Genomic DNA, 22,267 nt, shown 5'->3' with positions numbered 1-22,267 from the left:
TTTCGAAAAGCGTGTATAGACCAACACCGTGGGGCGTTCATGGTAGGCAATTCAGACTGGATGTGAAAAGTAGGCTTAGCACCCATAGGAATACACAAAAGCAAAACTTTTCAAAGCAGTTTTCTGATTTTGCAGAGCACATATGTTGTTGTCCCTTAGCGAAGAACAATCAGACTCGTCCTAGAATAGGTTCTGAATGTATAAAGCATCATGTTGAAGGCAATGCACATTTAAAACATCTACACATGGGAATGACTCCCGGCTGGCAGTACGGAACGAAATTGTGGCCCATAGAAATACAAGTAAGTAAAACTTTCAGACATATTTTTCTCATTTCACAGAGTACTCATCGAGGCGGCTGTTTGTTAACAGTTGGCGAGTGCTTTGAAAAAGAATGTGACGAAATATGCTACGTCATTTCCAAGCAATCTTTGTCAAGCGCCCTGATAAATGTGTGTTGTGAAGCCGTACATACCCCGAAAGGCGCTCTATCAGCTGGGTGTTTCCCCGAATCACACAAGCTTCTCGTGCAGTCCGACATGCTGCTTCATGGGCTACGTTTCCTCGCAAGTACTTCTGTACTTGCAAGACAGATGAACTGCACACAGCAGCAGACGACTAACATTGTGATTACTATATGCACATAGGTGGCACTGGCAAACACCGGAGTCGGCCGGTGTGTCGTCTGTCAGCTGCAGTGCGTGGTTCTCTTTCGTGCGCTTGCCATGGCTTTTGATAACTGTTTTTTCAGGTAATGCTGTTTAGGCTATCTAGTTTGAGCTACTGTATTATTAAGCAAATGTAGCACACACGGCAGCATGTCAGACTGCACAAGAAGCTTGAGTGATTCGGGGAACACCCAGCGGAAAGAGCATCTTTTAGGGTATGTCCGGCTTCACAACACACATCTACCACGGCGTTTTACAAGGATTGCTTTGAAATGACATAGCATACTTTGTAATACTCTTCTTCAAAGCATTTGCCAACTGTTAACAAACAGCCACCTCCATGGGTACTGTGAGAAACAAGAAAAACATTTCAGAAAGTTTGTTTACATGTTCCAATAAGCCGCGCTCCCATTCCGTACCCTCAGCCAGGAATCACCCCCACACGCGCTTAACCTGATGTTTTAAAAATACATCGAATTCGAAATGACGCCTCATACTTTCAGAATCTGTTCAAGGATGAACTTCGTTGTTCTTCACGAAAGGACGACATCATAGGTGCAATGTAAAATAAAAAAACTCCTTTCAAAATTTTTTCCTTTCATGTATCCTATGGGCGCTAAGCCTACTTTCACCCCCAAGTTTTCCCCTAGTAGTTCCAGCCGGCAACAGCAGTGCCACAGCATCTTGCTTATGTCACAGATCAGTGTTGGTCTATACATATCGCCGCACTGCATTCTCAGCTGCTGACTGCTCCAATGCCACTAAGCCTTTCTTGAAGCAGCAGTCTTGGCCTCCACGCAAATAGTGATGGTGTCCTTGTTTGTGAGCAACCTTACCTTGCTATTTTTTTCACTAGTTGCATACTCTCGCAGATTTCAATTACAGAAGGACACAATTTCAAAAGCAGCAAACATTCCATCAAAGCTGGTGACTAACAGCCGAGCAGAGCAAGAAAGCGGGGACTGAAAACAATTTCCTGTGAGCAATGCAGGACTGGAAGAAGCTGCTCATGCAGCACAAGAGAGCTCGCTTCGCTTTATTTTTCAGCATCTCAATCGTCACTGTTCTGGTCAGCTACCCTAGTAGGCACACACTACAGACTCACCTGAAGCATCACTCGATGTGCCAAGGCTCGCTAGGGCATCAGCTGGCAACGATGCACTGACTGTGATAGGCGGCATACCTGGCAGGTTGATTGGTGTGGTCAGGGGCACAGCATTGGCTGGACCTGTTGATGACAACACATTACTTCATCCAGCAATACACAAAGCAGTGAGTGAAGAGTAGATAACGAAAAACTGTGTCCCTGAAACCCTGCACTCCTCTGACATTTGAAATTTTAGTTGTGTACGCGTTTCCACAACCCTCTCTGCGAGTAACAATCTTGGTATGTAGGTAAAAAATATAACATTTAAAAATGAAATTTGTGATTTAGAAAGCATCACACTGCTGCAAATGTAAACATAACTAAGCATTAATATTTAAGTCAACTTCATCCAGTATTAATGTTAATTCAAGCAATAGCTCATTCAGCCATCCAAGCTCTATCTACTAGTTTAGCATGTGTCACAAGATACCAAACAAACACTAAACAATATATGAAACAGCTGGTCAGAATTGCCTGCGTCCTGTCCTGAGCACTTCCCCTGAACTAACATAACAAAATACCAAATTTGTTCATGGCTTGAAGATGAGCATTTTCATAAAATACATGAAATGCAGTCATCATATCCAAGAGATGTAAACACTAACGATAAGTAATGCAACTACTTTTTGGGCTAACCTTCCACTTTCAAGTTCAAGCCTCAATGCTCTGCCCACACTGCAATAAGAGCTACGCATTGCTGCATTCAATGACTGCCGTATTTTGTGATGTATAACTTTCACCCCCCTGTAAACGGGCAGTTTTTTTTTTTTTTAATCAGACATAAGACACAATGGTGTAAAAGATTTACCTGTGATGCATAAGATGCACTTAAGTGCTATAAAAATGTGCTGAGAATCCCTTTATAAAATCATGCAATGAAAATACAGTAAAACAGATTACAGAGGGCACTTGAGACTAATTTAGTGGTGTGAATGCAAAAGCATGCATGCGGAGTGTTCATCTGTGGCGATGGCGTACTACTCTAATGCAGTGGCCAGCGAAGCTGATCTGTTCGCACGACCCGAATGGAAGTTGATAAGATGACGATAGCCAAACCTAGTGCAAGAAACTGGCAGTTTCCCGCGCGGGGTGTTGTGCTGCGGTGATGGCGCACTGCTTTAATGAAGAGGCCAGCAAAGCTGACCTGTTCACACTGGCCTAGGTTTGAAACCCACTTTGGAAGAAATTTTATCTTTCCTGATGATGTAGGCACTGCCGATGACGTCATGAGGTCATGTGCGTTTTCGCACCATCCGACGTGGAAAACTATGACAACACCGGATTTCCCACCTTGTGAGCCATATAATGCTTTAGAAATAAAACATATTAATTGACAAAACGTATGATCCACCTGCCTCATTTTATAAAGTTTAACTATTGAATGAGGTACATTTTTGGGCTATCACTTCATAAAAATATTTCTTGGCGCAAGATCTCAGAAACTCCTTTCTAGTGCTCACAGAATTCAATTCAGCCCACATTTTTTTGTCCTTAGTATGGAAGAAACTTCGCAACGCATTCGATCTGCCAACAGCAATGGCAATAATAACTGCGATCTCGTCCGCGCTGTTTTCAAACGCTTCGCCCCCATGCACATGAGCAATGCAGAGAAGCCACCATGGCAACTGACTGTCACAGTGTTCTCAATTTCATGCTGCATTTTGCAGACCCAGCCCACTCGTATATAAGCGCACCATTGTATTCTTCAGATGCTTCGCCTCCCTGCCTTCAGGCACTGCAAAAAAGCCACTGCGTTTCTTCGCTTCACGGCGCATTCTATACTCTGGGACAGGGTGATGTGAAGAAGTCAGTGCGAAAGCCAGACGAGGGATACAAGAGAAAACACGCAAGACATGCACCAGCACTAGTTTTTCTTGGCAATGAAGGGAAGGCTACAGGAGCGGGCGTGTCATTCCACCAAATAGTTCAAACGAAGGACGATGCACCTGATCGCCTGGCATGTTGCTCTCACTGCGGCATGTTTGTTACATTACTGGGGTAGCTGGTGCTAAATATGGAGGCTTCTTGCAACTGGAGGACATGCCTTGCAAATTCGTTGTAATCAAGAGAACTTTTTTTCCTTGCCTTTCAATGATGAAAGTCGGCAGACACATGGAGATTCACCTTAAGTAATAAGCATTAACAATGTACCGTGTTTGCAGAGAAAACTAACAACTGCAAGCGGAGACTATATTCTACTGAGTAGTAAGAGGGTGAGTGTTCCGGCTTCGTAGCTTCTGAACCATTGCCAGAAAAAATTGTCCCAGCATATATGTTAGCAAAACTGTTTTTTTTTTGGTGCTTCGCCCCTTTGCACATGAACACGCAGAGAAGACACCATGGCAAGTGACTGCTGTTATATTTCAGCTCTTCATGTCACGCTCCCCCATATTTGGCCCATTTTTATCTGTGCACATGTGTAGTTGGCTGCAAAATGTGTTATATGAATAGAAAACACAGAACAGACGGAACAATACGCTGTTCCTGTCTTTCTTTCTCGTCCCATGTGTTGCATTGTGTTTTCTATTCTTAAATATGCACCAACTTTCCCAAGCCTCTGACTTAGCACAGAATTATACGACCAGAATTCGTCGAAATTGTTAACACTGTACCTGGCAAATCGTATTATCCGGGAATGTATTAACCAGGAGAGTGCAACTCTAACTCTAAATAGTGCAACTCTAACGGACATTTTTAATGCCCCCAGATTTTTAGCATATTAACCTTTAAAATCGTATGAACCGGGAACGTATCCATGGGGTTATACTCTACTATCGCGATAGAAAGAAACGCAAACAACGCGGCGCCTACACGCACCGCTGTTCGAATTTCTTTTCATCGCCCTTTTACCTGGGTGGTATAAAAAAGACATCAGAGAGTCGTCCTAGAATGCATCACAGACGACTCTAGCATCTTTCTGCTACCACTGAAGTAAAAGTGTGATGAAAAGAAATTTGAAAACCGGAGCGCCTAGGCTCCGCTCTGTTCGCGTTTCTTTCCATCGCCCCTGTACAGGCTTGCGGCAGCTGCTGTGCACCAAAAATTCTCGAGCTCTTGCCAGCACGCCTTCTTCCATGGTCTGCCGTTTTTGTTGGCTTCACTGAACAAAGCGTTCTTGCAGCTTTGTGCCAGACCGTCCAGGTAACTTTCTCGCTTACGCTGAACTGTCTCCCTTTCTCCAGCACACATTCAAAGGCACACAACTTGAATTTTGCATTGTAGCGCCTTCTCCTTGCAGAAAGCGTCATGTTCAGCAAGAATGAATGTTATGCCGAAATCGAAACTTTAGAGAGTATGGCTGTACCTGTCAAATGTTACCTATACGGTAACATTTGAAATATAACTAGATTTTCTCTTGTTTTACACCTCGACTTTCTTTTCAAATATGGCTTGGGCATGGCAAAATATGGCCCACGGTGGCGCATCATTTTTCACCACACGCAAGTTTCACCGCGCGTATAAAACGTACTAAAGAAAAGTTCAGAGAAAAAAAACAACTTATAGATAGGAAAATGCAGTACCTTCATGTTCACGGCTAAACATTTTTCAAGGTTCCAACGTTACCTCTTTTTGGATGTTGCATTTGATTATGTGCCCACCATACACACACTGCTATACTGGACCATGTGTGACCATAGCAGCTGCTAATGACGGCAACATAGTGCATACCACTTCCCCATCTCAGCTTTCCTCTTGCTTTTATTTTAAGCTTCTTTTTTTTCGGCACACACATAGGTATTCGTCTAAAAACCCTCTGCACAAAATAATGAGGATATGGGATTAGCTGTAGACATAGCGACTTTCTCCATGCTCCAAGCATATCTGTCAAACTCCCTTCTCTTCTGCACTGCCTGTCACAATTAAGCATCAGATCAAGTGAACGGTAGGCTTCAGTCATGCAGCCCTATCTGCCCTGGTATTATATGATGTCAACGCCCCACCAGCCACCTGGACACGACTTTGCAACTGCTAGCGGGCTTAACTGTCAGCTGATGTCAAATTATCCAGCAAAAGCCATTTTCTAGACTGAAATAAAAAAGGATGCCGCCCACAGAAATATACCGTTCCCAGCAAAGACAGAATCAAGAGAGAAAAATAAGCTTAGTTTAATTACAAAGATTTAGGTGTATTTTATTTCATCAATATCTTTGGCCCAAATGGAGCATGTGGCACAGCAAAGGGCCTGTAATAAAAACAGTGGTATGCCTTCCAGTATTTTGTACCTATACTACACACTGCACCGGTTTGGTATTATGCATGTCTGAGTGAGCCCTACACACTGCACCTGCGGTTTCCAACATACCTGTCCGATCCTGTTCTGAACCAAAGGGAGCACTGGCAGGTGGTCTGCTCTCAGCAACTTCAGCTGCCGCAGCTGGAGCAGGCTCTCCTGTACAAAACCACTCACATTTAGCAGGTCATTGCAGCCACATGACATCACCTGATAGTCAACATCTTTATAACACAAAGAATAACCTGCAATCCGTAACCTTATTTTGTTCATAACTTTGATCAGAAGGGAACAGCAGTTTACAATTGGTAGTGAGGTGCTGGAAGAGGAAAAGAAATACGTCTACTTAGAGCAGGTAGTGACCGCAGATCTGGATCACGAGAGGAAAATAACTACAAGAATAAGAATGGGGTGGAGCGCATTTGGCCGGTTCTCTCAGATCATGAATGGCAGTTTGCCAATATCCCTCAAGAGAAAAGTATCCAACAGCTGTATCTTACCGGTACTCACCTATGGGGCAGAAACGTGGAGGCTAACAAAGAGGGTTCAGCTTAAGTTAAGGACAATACAGCGAGCTATGGAAAGAAAAATGATAGGTGTAATGTTAAGAGACAGGAAGAGGGCAGAGTGGGTGAGGGAACAAACGCAGGTTAATGACATACTAGTCGAAATCAAGAGGAAGAAATGGGCTTGGGCAGGGCATCTAGTACGAACACAAGATCACCGATGGTCCTTAAGGGTAACGGAGTGGATTCTAAGAGAAGGCAAACATAGCAGGGGGGTGGGCAGACGAGATTAAGAAGTTTGCAGGGATACAGTGGCCACAGCTGGCACAGGACAGGATTAATTGGAGAGAAATGGGAGAGGCCTTTGCCCTGCAGTGGGCGTAATCAGGATGATGATCAGGATGAACTCTGATCACTTCTGAAGATAGCATGTAATGCACTTCCTCCCCTTAGAGAATGCTATCAAACATATGTGTGGAAAGTGTCCTGCTGAAGTTTCTGCAGTGAACTTAGTCACATCCAAACTGTGGCACCCAATGGTCCTGCTTTATGATGCAACACCTTCTCAAGTGCATTCTTTCTGAAGTACACATCTTGCTGCAAGCCCAGAAGTCTTCATGCTACCAGTAGTGGACAGAATGGAACCATGCATGAAGCAGGATTGCACTACCACTAAGGCTGCTATGAGCTGGCAACTTGGCTAGTAGAAGTGCCTGCCATGTCAGTAAGTGTGATAAGTGAAACAGAGTTGACTATAACCTTCAAATATATTAGTTTCATTCAGTAGCAAAATCTAGCAGACGTTTCACTTTCCTCTGAAACAAAAGAAAAAAATTACAGCAATGTCCATACTGCAGCAATCTACCTAAAAGAGCTGTATTACATTGTCCTACCTTATACAGGGCATTCAAAATTAGGCTTTAATAAATTTTTTTATACATATACCAAGAGCAGTACACAAAAGTCATTATTCTCAATGGGTTATACGGCCAGGCGGGCATAACTAGTGAGAAAAATTGTCATCGAAACTTGAGGTAATTAACTAAAATTCATTAATTAGCTTTTCATTTACTGCAGTTAGCGTGCATGTTTATACTAAAAACTCAAAGGCAGTGGAATTCAAAAACTATTCCTGTTTGTACAGTTTTAGCAATGCGCCTGTGTCCCAAGATATGCACATCTGATATTTCAGCCAAAAACATGTAATTACACATGCCAGATCATGGCACTAAGCATGAGGCTCCTGCCAGGTGTGCCGCAGTTGCTGTGTATGGTGCTCCACCTGATAAGAATGTGGAGTTGCAGGCGACAGTGCTAACTTTTCATTCTTGGCCAGCAAAACCGAAGAATCACTGCACCAGCAGCATGGGGTGAGCACTGTTTCTTTAAGCGATTAATTCTTGAGTGGATGATAAAATGTGTTGCCACTCTAGACTTTGCATGAGGTCAAGCGCAACGATACCACACTGCTGGCCAAGAGCGAAAATTTATAACCGTCACCTGTCACTCCACATCCTTGTCAGTCGAAGTGTCAAACGCAACAGCTATGTCACATCAGGGAGGAGCTTCATGCCGAGTGTCGTGACCTCGCATGCATAATTAAGACAGATAGGGCTGAAAATTTAGATATGCATATTTTAGGACACAGGAGCAATACTAAAATTGTATGAAACAGAATAGCCTTTGAATGCCACTGCCTCCAAGTTTTCAATATAAGCATGCACACTAACTGCAGTAAATAAAAGGGAATTAATGAATGTTAGTTAATTACTCGGGTTATGATGACAATTCTTCTCACTGTGTCTGGTTGGCCACACATTTACAATAATGAATTTTGCGTACTGTTCTTAATATTACTTTAAAAAATCATTAAAGCCTAATTCTGAACACCTGGCAACAACAGCAGTACTGTTTAGCCTGGAGGAAGTCCCCACAGAGCTATCGCCGTAATATGTGTTTAAATAATGGGGTGCGCAGCTTTCGTACACACCCTAAAGGTAGCTGCACTGCTCTGTAGTGCACTTTTACAGCTCCCATGGCATATGCTAGAAGTTGTTTGCACTATACTTGTTGAAACTGAGCATTTTAGGCTATTGCTCAGATGCCATGCTGCAGTATCGAGGATGAATTACTGACAACCTACAGACACATTTGACATTCCTAATGCAACATCAATTATATAATACAGTTAATCCTGTATGTAGCCTCCATGTAATGAATTGCTTGATATTATGCAGTCCCTCAATTCCCCAACACCGCAGCCATTGAAGCACATGTATTTGTAAAATACATGTGACGAAGCTGTTGTGGCAGTTGACTTTGATATAACGAAGTCACTACATAGACTTTCTATTAGGTAGTGCTGAAACGAACGAAGCGGAATGAGTAGCAGCAGTTACGAGGAGAACGTGATTCAAATGATGCTTGCACAGTAGCTAAACGGAAGAAGTTGGGGTGGTAATTGGGTGGTAGCCTGGTACCACCTAGTAGGTTGTAGCTCTAACCGATGATTGACGACATGCTAGCGCACATATCCGAATTTGGCCTAATTACCCAAATCGATTGACTTTTTTTTTCATTTCAGTTTCCATCTTGTATTGGACGTCCGAGTCGTCACGCGAAAACTGCATGTAAAGGCAATGAGCATGCAACGAAAAACTGTGGACTTTTCTAGATTTTGTTCTATCCAGGTTTAGCTGTAATACAAAATGCTAAACACAAAGAGCAAAGAAGAGAGTAAAATTCATCTTACGTGATGCTAGCACTGGGGACTCTGCCGTTAGCTGAGTAGGTGCATCATTCAAGGAGAGAGCATTCAAAGTCTGTGGTAATGTTGCTGCAGGGTCACCCACAAGGCTAGGTGCACTCAGTTGAACCTACAAAGAAAAAATGCCAAACAACATGCCATGCAACGCATGTCAAAACAAGGGCTGAAGATTTTATTTAGCCGAAAGCTAGAATGCTTAGGCACTAACCAAAACTTCAGTCAAAAAAGAACTTTTTGATTCTGCCTCCATTGAAATACAGATACTGTGACCAGGAATCACTTTGTGATGTTGCTTTACAAAAGAATTCAGTACGGTCTCAACAAGTGAAGCTAAATCAAATTAATGTTGAATAATGAAAATATCAAACAGTGATACATCCAGCAAAAACACCACCACTGCATTAAAGGACTATAGACCCCAAATTTTTGCTTTTGTGTTTTCTTCTTAACGATGCATTAGACATTGGTTTACATGGAGCACCCCCTGGTATTCGCTTACGACAGCTAAATAATATACACCGTATTTTCCGGTGTATAAGTCGCGGTTTTTTCTTAAATTTTTGACGGTGCGTCTTATGCAACGGTGCGACTTATATATGGAATAAATGCGGGCTGCTGCGGCCGCGCCCGAAAAGGTGCTTGCTTGCTGTTAAGGATGTGCTGCGCGGTGTCAGCACACCCAGGCAGTCTCATCCGTAGCCTACCACTACCGCGTCCCTTATAGTCTATATGTCACTTTGGGACGTTAAATCCAACAACTTGCAATTATTAAATTGCAAGATATCAGTGAGCGCAGGGCAGGCACCCTGGCCAGGAAAATTATGCGCCACAACCGCACGCCACCGTCTGCTGCACCCAGTAACTACATTTCGGAAGGAACTCTCGAATTAACGTCAGATTAGCGTGCAAAAAACGAAATGCAGCTTATACATTCTTATAATGATTTTAGTTAAGGAGTTAAATGTGTTATTTTTAAAATGGGAGCATGTCAATAACAAGTTTCAACCGTTTCAACTTTCAACCATTTTCAAGCCGCTTTTGTGCGCATCACTTCCGGACTTCTGTCCGCCATTGCTGCCATGAGATCGTCTTTCCGCTGATAGTTGCGGCAAGGTCGATGAGGTCTTGATTGAGGCGTGCTTTGTATCTGTTGTTTCGTTGGCCATGACGCCGTTAACTAAGTGTGTTGCTCGAGCGAGTGGATAACTGCATCCAGCATACCCTTATCTTGTGCGTCTGGCGCTTGTCGTCGGCGGTTCAAATGAGCAGAGGCTACTAGTACCAGGACTTTTTCCGGCGCTAGCTATGGTGCGTATAAAGAGCGGTTCGCGCAGTTAGATAGAAGTCAGCAACTACCGCGCGGCCTCTGGTATGCCCAGCAACGCGCGCATGCATGGTGACACCAGACTTCAGTGTTTGGCGGTACAGTGCTGTTGTTACGTTGTGTCGCGGGGCACACCAGAGTTAATTGCGCGAACCACTCTTTATACGCATCGTAGCCAGCGCCGGACAAAATCCTTGTACTGTATTGCGAAAATAGCGTGCACTCATTTGAGCCGACGGTGACGAGCACCGGACGCACAAGATAAGGGTATGATGGATGCAGTTTTCCACTCGCGCATTTTATTTACTTTTGACTGCGCCTTTACATACCATTCACATGTATCTAAATAAACATTTTTGGAAAGTACTGTCTAGATTTTACATCGTTTATCAGCTGCCACAATTTTGGCCGCGATTTGCGTGATCCGGAACGAATTTTCTAAGAAATTGAGTGAAGAGGTGCGTTTTATACACCAGTGCAACTTATGTATGTTTTTTTGCGGATAAACAGCCATTTGGAGGGGGTGCGACTCATACAAAGGTGAGACTTATACACCGGAAAATACGGTAACTGAATTTCTTTTTGACGCTGTTTAGGTTTCAGTTTCATCAATCAAACAATGGCTGCGACGTGCAATTGGACTTTAGGTAATGTGAGGCACAAAAAATGGCAATATAACTGCTGATTAATCATTTGTTGTAATTCTAGCTCTTGAATCAAGTTGCTTGAAGCGCAGTAGTGAGTTAAAACTACATATCAGCATTTACATTGCAGTTTTTCCGCATCTCACGTGACCTAAAGTTCAACTGCACGTCATAGCCAACATTCGGTTGATGAAACTGAAACCAAAAGAGAACAAGAAAAGAAATTCAATTATAAATTATTTAGTGGTCGTAGGAGAGTACCACACGGTGATCCATGTATTCTAATGTCTAACGCATCATTTTAAAGAAGAAAACATGCAATAAAATTAGGTGTTTATGGTTTCCAAGAGCAGTGACAAGAAGTCTTCACCTATATGTGCAACTATGTGCACAAATTGTACTGTACCACTGTGACATCCGGACTAAAAGGCTGTACATGCAGTTCACTCCATATGGGTCGATTCTGACTTGTTATCAGATTGTCGGCACCTAGTACACAGCCTCTAGAAGCCAGGTGAGCAATCTTTGTGCTGAGAATTGTGTACAGCTGCACGTGGCCCAAGACATCTTACTAACACATATATTAACACAATGTGCACTGTTCCCACTGCCACAGCCATTTACCATTTTCAAAAGTACGGTCAATGTATTTTAAAGTGAAAGCATTACTAGTCCCATTACGAGAAAAGCCGGCGGCATGTGTTAGTGTGTGTACTCGCAGATGGTACCGAAAATCCCAGCGATGGCAAGAAAACAAGAGCGATGTCATCAAGCGTCCTTGAGACACACACAGCAAGCCGAGCACCACTATTTAAGATATACTTGTTCGATTGTATACAACCCCAACCCCCCCTGTGGCACCAGTTTTTCAGACTACATTCGTACCAAAATTGTGAGCAACCGTTTGTCGTACAGCGTTTGGGCGGAGTCAGACGATTTCTCGTTGCATGTAGCTTACATGTGCTACCCAAGTTGGAGGCAAGCTGGAGGCAAGCTTGCAAGATAGATTCAAACCGATGACATATGCACCTTCAATTGTCGGACATTGTCGGCTCCTATCAGCCGTCACTTCGTTTATGTTTGCACCAGCGTTATGATGGATCCCGTTCTCCATCCCGACAACAAAGTTCTCGCAAAGAGCTGCAGTCAGCATTTCAGCGACCTCAACCCTACACAGCGTGTGATGCTTTTGAGGGCTGAGGCGGCAGGTTTGGCAAGACAGTTCGAGCACTGTGGAGGGAGCAGCATCGGCAGCAAGCCAAGCTACTAATGTAGCAGCTATCACCGCTGATCACCGCCAGCTATCACCATCACGACTGATGAGCAGAGACTTGGTACGTATGGGCATATTTAAATTCTGTCTAAATGGTCCTCGTAGCGATGGTTATGCAGCCCAGAGTGTTGGCACGTTGACAAAGTGAACACGCCGAGCGGTGGGTTTGCTAACATGAAGGCTCAAGCAACATTACCTAGCCACAGTTGTTTTCTTCGTCACAGGTGCATGCCATGCCATGAACTTCATCTGAGGAGCAGTTAGAGGGGTACTTGGAGTTTGTCTGCTGCTCCGCACTTGTAAATCGAGTCGCATCAAAAACGAAACCACACAGGCATGCAATGTGCATAACCGCGAAGCAATAAAACACACAGAAACTCAGCTGGCTGCCTGCTGCACCGCTAAGGATAAGTTTTTTTTGCCTTCCAACATTCAGACTGTCTTTTTTCTATCTTCCTCGTGCGATCAAAGCGGTCCAGTGGTTTCAAAACAAAACTTATATACTTCAATATCTAAATCGCGCAACCTTCATGCACGTTCGTCAGGCTCAGAGATTCGTGATGATATTTTTGGTTAGACTGGCCTGTGGCGGCGATACCTGTTTTTTTGTTCTTGTTAGCTTCTACTTTACAGGAGCTTTGTTTTCAGTAATGGCGATCTTTTTCCGCTTAGGATCGGGTATTCTATCGATACCAGCCAACTTAAATTTCTCCTCAGTGTCCCTTTAACCACTCCACCACTGCACCAGGAATGGTACGGACTCCCAGTGATATAAAGCCGAGAATGACCAATTCTGTATATATGGGCATAAACCCATTAACGCTATCGCGTCATACGCCTAAGGCAAAGTTTAAGTGTTCCCTCCAATTTTTATAGGTGCTCATGATCAGCCATGTGCTTTAGTTTCTTTCTGAGGATTAAATACAAATGGCTCTTCAAAAATAAATATGCAGCCAGTTACATTCATTGCCAACAGAAGCTGTGTCAGCGTAAGAGAAGAAGATTCTGTGATATGGAGAATCGTGCTAGGACTCCGAGCCTACTTTAGTGATTTTGAAAGTGAAAATCCATAAGCACCATTTAGTTCATCCTACCTCATCATAAGACTGGTTTTGCACTTCATTCTACAATCATAAATGCAGTCGCCATAGGTGAAATGGATGTTTAAGGTACTGAGATTGCCAGGATGATGCCTCCAAAGGCTCCAAGGCCAGTGCCCCCTTACTAACGATAAGTGGGCAACAAAAACTTACAGAGGAAAATCCATCTCCTGCAGGGGCATTACTAGCGGGCCATGTAGAAGTCTTGGCCACAGGCTTAGTTGGAATCCGATGCAGGTAGCCATAGCCAATGCCACAACCAAGGCTGGAAGATTGAAAAGCATAGCTGAAAGCACAACACCTGAAAGAAGCCAATGCTGAAATGCTACTCTACTTGCAAATTCCGGTCTTGCTGATGCTGACCATGCTCATTTAGCAACATGCTAAGTGAGACTCATTTGTAAACCAACAGCTTTACAACTTGCCCCATGAATTTAACTTGTCCAGCGAATTCCTACAGCACACAAGCACAGATAAGGTAAAGATGCATAAATTGTGCACTAGACATGGTTCATTAAAAATAAGAGAGAGCACTTGTGCAGTTAAACATCAAACCAAACAGCTCATCAGACTGCACACATTTGCTTGTACTAACTTCGCCACAGCAGCTTGCATTACAGTGATGTTACTGGCCCAAGTAACTTCAGAACACCTTTTGGAGCAGGCATCTACATATACTATACAAAGTGTTTCACCAAAGACTTTCTGCAATTTTTAAAAATAGGCTTGTTGAGTTAGAAAGGCACTTTTTTTGGCATAGCACTCAATGGTGTAGTGCATCAAAATACAGCTGAGACGTGCTAATTAGCAGGCTGGTTAGCTAATACTGAATAGTTAACTTGTTGAGCCATGATGACGAGGGTAACTGCATTTTCAAAATTCGAAAAGCTAATATGGATATTACTTACGATCAGCTACATACCTCTGAATAAATAAGGAGCCTAACAGAAATAGTTAAAAAGTTACCTGTTCAATATTAGTTAACCAGCCTGCTAGTTGGCACATCTGAGCTGTATTCTGAGGCTCTACACGGTTGACAGTGCTATGCCGAAGAAAGCACTCTTCCAAATCAAAAAGCTTATTTTTAAAAATTGCAAGTCTTAGGTGAAACACCCTATATATTTAACTGGCCTAATTTTAGTTAAACAGTTGCCTTTTACTGTGCACTATCGTGGAAACAGCGTTGCGCTACCTGCACAGATTACACCAATGTACCTTCTGTGGCTTTTGAAACAAACATCTGTATGTAGCAAAAAAGAACTGCCTTTGTGAGCATGCGCACATGCGTGCAGTCTGGTACGCGACCAACACAACTGCCGCCGACCTTCGCCATGCCCTCTATGATGCAAACACATCCCGCTGTTTTCCCACCAAATTCAGTCTCAGCCAATCATCCATCTTCTCACCTTTTAAACAGCGCGAAGAATTACAAAAATGAGACAAAAAGAAAAGCACTGACAAACACGAGCACCGCTTCCACTTTGCTATGAACAGCACAAAAAAAAAAGAAACAGCTTCAGTTTCAGCACACACTTACATTTGCTATTTCTGAAGTGTCCAAAAGTTCTATCATTCCTTTTCAGCAAGGCAAAGAAGCTCACCGCAAAACCCAATACTGCCACCGTTTACGAATGTAGCGCCTGCCCTGCACACCTCGGGACAATCGCAGTAATACCCCTGTCACACGGGCAAGTTTAGTGACACTTTCACGAAGTGCACTTCTCCAGAACGAGTGACACTTTCGGGGCGTGCTGCTACACGGAAAAATAAAGTGTCATTCGGAACTGATGGTGGTGACGATGGCTTTTCAAGTAAGGCACAAAAAATTTTACTTTTCGCGCTTCAAAGCTTTAATGTTCAGTTAATGTACAGTAGATTCCAAACTGCAAGCAATTTTTTATGATTATCAAGGAGCTTTGTGCAATATTGGCGATTACAAAAAAGGCTTCGCAAGACGAGACAAGCCAGGAGCAGTACTTCACTTTTTGAAGCATCATGGCGACCCACGGCGATAACGTTTCTAGTTTCTGCGCATCTGACACAATCTGATTGGCAAAAAGTGGTGGCGACATACATGTGCAAATAAGTTTACATGAACAAGAGGGAAAAAAAAAATTACCTACGTTCAACAAAACGCCATTTTTATTGCCGACGTTGTATTCTAATTTCGAAATGCTGCTACCGAGGCTACACACTTCGCCCCTCGGGAAAAGTGAAGTGAGTTCCCCAAACTCACTTCTTGCCGAGTGCGTTCAGCAGAGAGTGTCACTAAAGTTCATCGTGTGACACGATGCGAATGACACTACAGGCGAGTGTGACTCGTTGAAAATGACACTAAACTTGCTCGTCTGACAGGGGTTTAAGACGGAGGAGTGCTGCCGGCCTTTTTCGTTCTTTAACATGACATGGACAGACAAGGGACACAGTCAATAAGGTGCCCAACCGCATACTAGGAGAAATTAGGTTTGTGGCTAGTGCTGCTTAGTATGCACATGAGATGTGACTTTGATGTTCAGTGTAATAGATTCGACACCCGAGGACCAACTTTTTTTTTCGTGAAAGAAGTACAGGCTGTTGGCCCAGGCTTGGTGCACACTACTCGTATTTTGTCATAAAGTAGCAGCATGCAGCAGGGTCAGCCCTTGGCACAGTTTGGGGCAAATGGCGCAGCAATCACATCGCTACATTACCTCAAAAGCATCTTTCCTTGACAACACCGTATACAAGAGAAATGGAAAAAAAAAACAAGCATGTGTAGTACTGAAAAGGTAAATGCAGAAAAGAACATCTAATAATCGATTAAAATCAGCCAGTATACACAGCCAATGAACCGTGCAACTCATCCCACAAGCTTCAAATGGAAATTACACAAAGCACCATGACCAAAACAACATAAATACCCAAACCACAACTTTCATCATCATCATCATCAGCCTGACTATGCCCACTGTAGGACAAAGGCCTCTCCTATATCTCTCCAATTAACCCTGTCCTGTGCCAGCTGCGGCCACCTTATCCTTGCAAACTTCTTTATCTCGTCCGCCCACCTAACTTTCTGCCGCCCCCTGCTACGCTTCCCACCCCATGGAATCCAGTCTGTTACCCTAAAGAACTATCAGCTTGTCTTCGTATTACATGCCCTGCCGAAGCCCATTTCTTCCTTTTGGTTTCGACTAGGATGTCATTAACCCGCGTTTGTTCCCTCTACCACTCTGCCTGCTTCCGATCTCTTAACGTTACATCTATTATTTTTCTTTCCATAGCTCGCTGCGTTGTCTTTAACTTAAGCTGAACCTTTCATGTTTCTGATCCCTGAAACTTGCAATGTGTGCTTTATGTCAAAAACATTTAGTCAGCAATACAGTGACATTCAAACCTCCTGTTAATCTGAACCAACACTCTGGTCCTGACAAATTCATTAGCATCTGGGGAAGCCCAACTCCCCTCAACTCTGCACAATTCGAATAAATTTTCGGGACTATTCAAGTTTGAATTATCAAGATTCAACTATACAAGAGCTCACAAGCTTACAGACATTTGTCAATAACAGATAAAAGTACAAACAAAAGTTCTAAACAAAAAGAGAGGCAGCATGCACACTGTGTCAGCAGTCTTCATCATGACTAGGGAACATGATTAGCCATGTAATATTCAAGGTCCTGTTAGAACACGTCCAGACTGGAAGTGGGATTTGACCATTTGGTAAAACAACGCGTGGTTCTGCCAAAGACACAAGATTTTTCTTTTCATGTAAATGTCACTGTGTGCCTGCATGCCTCGAAAAATTAACTGCACTTGCAAACAGGGAAGCAACAATGAGTTGATGTGTATAGACGACAGACATCTAGAGTAAAAGAATTGCCATAACCTCTAGATCTGCATATTCTTCTTGAAGAAACAACTTAAGGACACTATTTCTGTAATCTAAATCACTATTCTACCGTCTTTTTATGCACAATTCTTTTCTCAAAAAAGCACACATGGCAAGGTACTTCCATCTTCAAAACGACATCCCCACCCCCTTGAATTCACACGTGCTTGCACTACAAACAGAATCCTTCCTGTCTTTGGTCTCAACTAAGAGGTCACATCAAAGTGGATAATGAACCTCCCTGCGAAACTAACGGGCAGCTTGAAAAATTCTGCCACATACCAGCCATCACCACCCCAAGACTTGTTAGGGGTGATAGTCACTTCCCGACAGCCATCAGTGTCCGTGTTGTAGACATAGAGCTTGAGTGGCCGGCCTTCATGGGCGTCAATAAGTGTAAACAAGTCTTCAGACTGCAAAACGATTACAAGTGAAAATGCATTCAGCAGGAGCAAAACCTTGATGCCAGGAAACAAGTTTAGGCACAACTTCTACACATTTAAATTCAATTTATGAAATTTGTATCATGCAGAGCAGAACAGATTTGAGAATGAACATTATTTGCACTGATAATTTAGAATGCTGACATCACTGTGTATGCTCTGCCTTCCATGTAAGAATGTTATGATAGAATATGCTCAGGGCTCAGATGACGTCATACAAGGGTTATCCATAAAATAAGGTTCCCAATGATTTTTCACAGTGAAAAACATGTTTATTGGCATTGAATAACACATTTTTGGAAAGCTTAGACACTCCCCATTTTCAACCCAATCGCCGTTGAGATCAAAGCATTTTTGCATGCAGTGTACCATCTTCTTTACGGCTGAATCGTAGAACTTTCCCACTGCGCCACGAAGTAGCTTAACACCTCTTCTTTCAGCTTCTCTCCGGTTCTGAAATGCATCCCACCCAGGTGTTTCTTCAATTCAGGGAAGAGATGGTAATCACTTGGGGCTATGTCTGGGATGTAGGGTAGGTAAGTGACAGTATCCCCTCCAAATTTGTTAATGAGATCGCTTGTTACACGGGCAATGTGCGGACGAGCGCTGTCCTGATGGAAACACACTACATTCGTGAATATGCCTCTCCTCTTGTTTTGAATCGCACGGCGAAGGTTCTCCAAAGTCTTACAGTAGCGATCCGCATCGATTGTTGTACCAGCAGGCATGAATTCGCACAATAATAACCCCTTCCTGTCCCAAAAGACGCTCGCCATCACTTTGCCGGCAGACAGTGTTTGTTTGAGCTTCCGTGGCTTTGGCGACTCTGGATTGTTGTTTCGTTTCCAGTGTCGTGTAGTGGGCCCAGGTCTCATCCCCAGTGACAGTGGAGACCAAGAATTCCTTGCCATCGATTAAGTAGGCCTGAGGAAATTTGTGGGCCGCTTCAACATGTTGCCACTTGTGGCCTTCCGTAAGCATTCTTGGGGCCCACCTTGCTCCTACCCAAACCTTGGCATACCCAAAATGGTCAAAATTTTATCAATGCAGGTCTTCCTGACATCAGGGATCATCTCACAGAGCTCCTGAACCATCACTCTTTGATCTTTCAGCATTGTTTCTTCCACTTTCGCAACCGTTTAGTCCGAAAATGATGGCCGTCCAGAACGCTGTTCATCATGGACGTCTGTACGTCCGTCTTTGAATTCTCTGCACCATTTGCACACGTGTTGTACGCGCAGATACTGTTCTCTGTACACTTCACACAAGTGGGAATGAATGTCCACCGGAGCAGTGTTTTTTGCACACAAAAAACGAATCCCAGATTCGCACCTAGCGGCAGAAGCAAGTGGGAGCTCACTCCCAGTCGCAGACAGCGCGCCGGGACGGTGACTGGGAGAGGGCAAGCAAACTAAAAGCCAGTGTTGCCGGATCCCAAGTAACAGCATTCCTCATGACTGCAGCTCCTTGGGGACCTTATTTTACGGATAACCCTCGTAAATAATTCTGCACACATTATTAAATAGGGTCACGTTAGTTTGGTGCTAATGTTCACTACGCCTTAGGGATTCATAAATCTGAACAATCATTTCAAATGCTTACTTTTTTCCAGTACTAGAAGCAAGAAAAATGCAACTGTTTCAGTACAGGCAGGTAACTATTTTTGGGGGTACTGTTAAAACCATCAAATAAATAAAATCTCCTCCGACAAGTCACAGCCAGCATTACTGGTAAACAGTAAGATATCACTCATGAACAGTACCTCGTGCAACACAGAGTCTGAACCAATGATGTAGTCAGCATAAGGCCTGAGACCTGCTGCCTCAGCAGGAGAGTGGGGGCTCACATCCTGCATACAGCAAATGTGAAAATTGCTGCCGTGAAGATGCCAAGAACAAAACCTTCACACTGTTTGAAAAGTACTTCATCAAAAATTTTTCTAGAATAAACTTGAGCAAAACTACCAAATTATATCAACATCTAGAAGAGTATGATGAAGGGGGTAGTTGGTACGGCATTATAAGAACAATAAATAACTGCGCAAAAAGGACGGGACAAGAGAGAAGAAGCACACTGAACGAGCGCAGTGCTTCATCTGCGCTCGTCCAGTGTGCTTCTTCTCTCTTGTCCCGTCCTTTTTGCACAGTTATTTATCGTTCTTACATCAACATGGAGCTTTTTTTAGTGAATAAGAAGTCACAGTTTCTATGACACTGATAAACCCCATAACAGCACACTAAACAAGAGTTTGAAAGTGACACACACTTGCTTTTCCTTGTTTGCTGTGCTGTTAATAAACAGAACGCACAAAAAAATGCATTAAACATATTCGAAAAGACTAATGTACAAACTCCACTTTGCATACAAACATCCACAACTTTCCCTCTTCACAAATACTGAGGACAACAAATGCATAATATTGAGGGATGCCAAAATTCAAGCTCATTCTTGTTGTCACGTTCTGCATGCAAAACAGCTATCAGCTTGACCTCCTCATCAAAACTCGGCCATCCTTTATGAACATGTAAAACATGACATCAGTGCTTAATTGATACAGGGTATGTTACTTTTCAAATACCTCGTCCATATCACAACGAAAGATGATGACATGATGCATGAAGTTTTTAAGAAGCCATGAAAATTAATGTGAACTAGACAAGGCTTATATAAACTAGACAGTAAGAACACGGGAAGAGTACATCCTCTCAGTTCTTAATGTGTGTCATCAAGTTCATGCAAACTTTCAAAGCTTTTCAAAAAAATTCATCACAGTGTACTGACATCGTAGCCCAGCTAACCATTTATAATATAAAAGCCTCAAAACTGAAATGAGGCATAAAGTTACATAAATTTTTACTGTGGCATTAACTTTTTTTACAGGGCTATGAAAGTGAACATCACCAATATAATGCTTCCCACATGCCCTGTATGCGAGGTCACAGAATACAGCTTAAATAATTTGCAGTAGGAACCAGACAAGCACCAAAATTTTCACAAAATCATTAAGGTGTCAACTTAGTAGACGAGATCTCACCAGCACGTGCCAAACATTCTCATTGGCTCCTTCAAAAGAGCAGAAGCGAATGCTGACTCCTAAGAGGCCATGGCCTCCCCACATGGATGAAGGCACAATTTCAACGTCCCGCACCGTCTGAGTTTTGCTGCTGTACACTGTCATCACTATAGGCTTTTCTATGTTCGCCTTCAGAACATCCTTGAGGACATCATTATCTTGATTCTGGAAAAAATTAGCACACCTTGTAGGTACAATGACAGCAAGATATTTATAACAGCATGCATCGGTTATAAAAACCGCAATTAGGAAACCATAACACCGCAAGCTAATAGCCGCAAAACAAAACTATATATACATATATACATGAATACACACATCTGTTTTGTGTTCTAGTAAGGTATCATTTGGCACTGATGCCTTCCACAAATACTAGGTCATCCATCCCACTTGATGCTAAACCAAATAGGAGTCCCTGCAAGGCTACAGTAATCCCTGATGAAGCAGCAACAACCTGTCAAGATACGCTGGAACGACACATACCAAGCGTGTATTTCCAATGGCAACAATGAAGTCAAAGAAAGCTTCCAGTCCAGCTTTATGTCCGGGAGAATTCTCTTGTACCTACATGCAGGTTCAGCACACAAGCAAACAAATCATTCAGGTCAAACAACTGCAGCAACCAGTTCATTCACAGCAAAAGACGTTGTATTTTGTTTAGTGCATCATTATTTCAACCCCCCTGTAGTAAATCCTGCCACAATTAGTATCAGCGGCCCTGTTTATCATGCGTCCGCAACTGCAACGCAGGTCGGCTCCTGTGACTGCAGTCGCTGGAGCTTTTCTTGTAACAATACAGTGCATCATAACTATTACCTTTCACTAAACGAAACACAGAATAATCAAAGAACGATAAATTTAATACATCAGTGATGAAGGAATACAGTTCGTTGTAACGCGCTTAAATCGCCTGGTTTACGTAAAAGCATATGAGACTACGTGCGACGAAGCACCGTTATGCATCCCAAAGCCAATTCCCTCTCAATGTGTGTAGTACACGTAGTACCGAGAAAAATGTTTGCTCGTGGTACGTGGCGATCACCAATGACAGCTCGAGCCAAACAAGAGAAATGGTGCAAAGCCCGTAGCGGAGATGTTCACAAATATGGTCCGCTACATAACCTGCAAGCATGGCTCGAGTCGCACATGCTTAGCGTACCAGACCAGTTTCGTTCGTTCCACATCTACTCGCCAAACCAGCAATACGCGAAACGAAGCCA

General features: G+C 43.2%; 1 protein-coding gene across 1 annotated transcript in view; it reads right to left on the bottom strand.

The window, feature by feature from the left end:
* The window catches only part of Grasp65 (Golgi reassembly-stacking protein 2), a 28,019-nt gene that overhangs the window by 5,422 nt on the left and 330 nt on the right, over positions 1-22,267 (bottom strand). The window contains exons 2-9 of the mRNA XM_089578515.1: positions 21,531-21,611; positions 21,009-21,212; positions 19,737-19,823; positions 17,814-17,944; positions 13,814-13,925; positions 9,305-9,428; positions 6,119-6,205; positions 1,774-1,896 (exon numbers count right to left, since the gene is read on the bottom strand). Coding sequence (XP_089434641.1) covers positions 1,774-1,896; positions 6,119-6,205; positions 9,305-9,428; positions 13,814-13,925; positions 17,814-17,944; positions 19,737-19,823; positions 21,009-21,212; positions 21,531-21,611 — 949 coding nt within the window. The remainder of the gene's footprint in view (positions 1-1,773; positions 1,897-6,118; positions 6,206-9,304; positions 9,429-13,813; positions 13,926-17,813; positions 17,945-19,736; positions 19,824-21,008; positions 21,213-21,530; positions 21,612-22,267) is intronic.

The sequence above is a fragment of the Amblyomma mixtum genome, chromosome 3 (assembly GCF_055824585.1).
Source record: "Amblyomma mixtum isolate Tamu chromosome 3, ASM5582458v1, whole genome shotgun sequence".
In the NCBI taxonomy this organism is placed as follows: domain Eukaryota; kingdom Metazoa; phylum Arthropoda; class Arachnida; order Ixodida; family Ixodidae; genus Amblyomma; species Amblyomma mixtum.
Note: the sequence above shows the minus strand (reverse complement) of the source record. Positions and strands in the feature narration are given on the sequence as shown.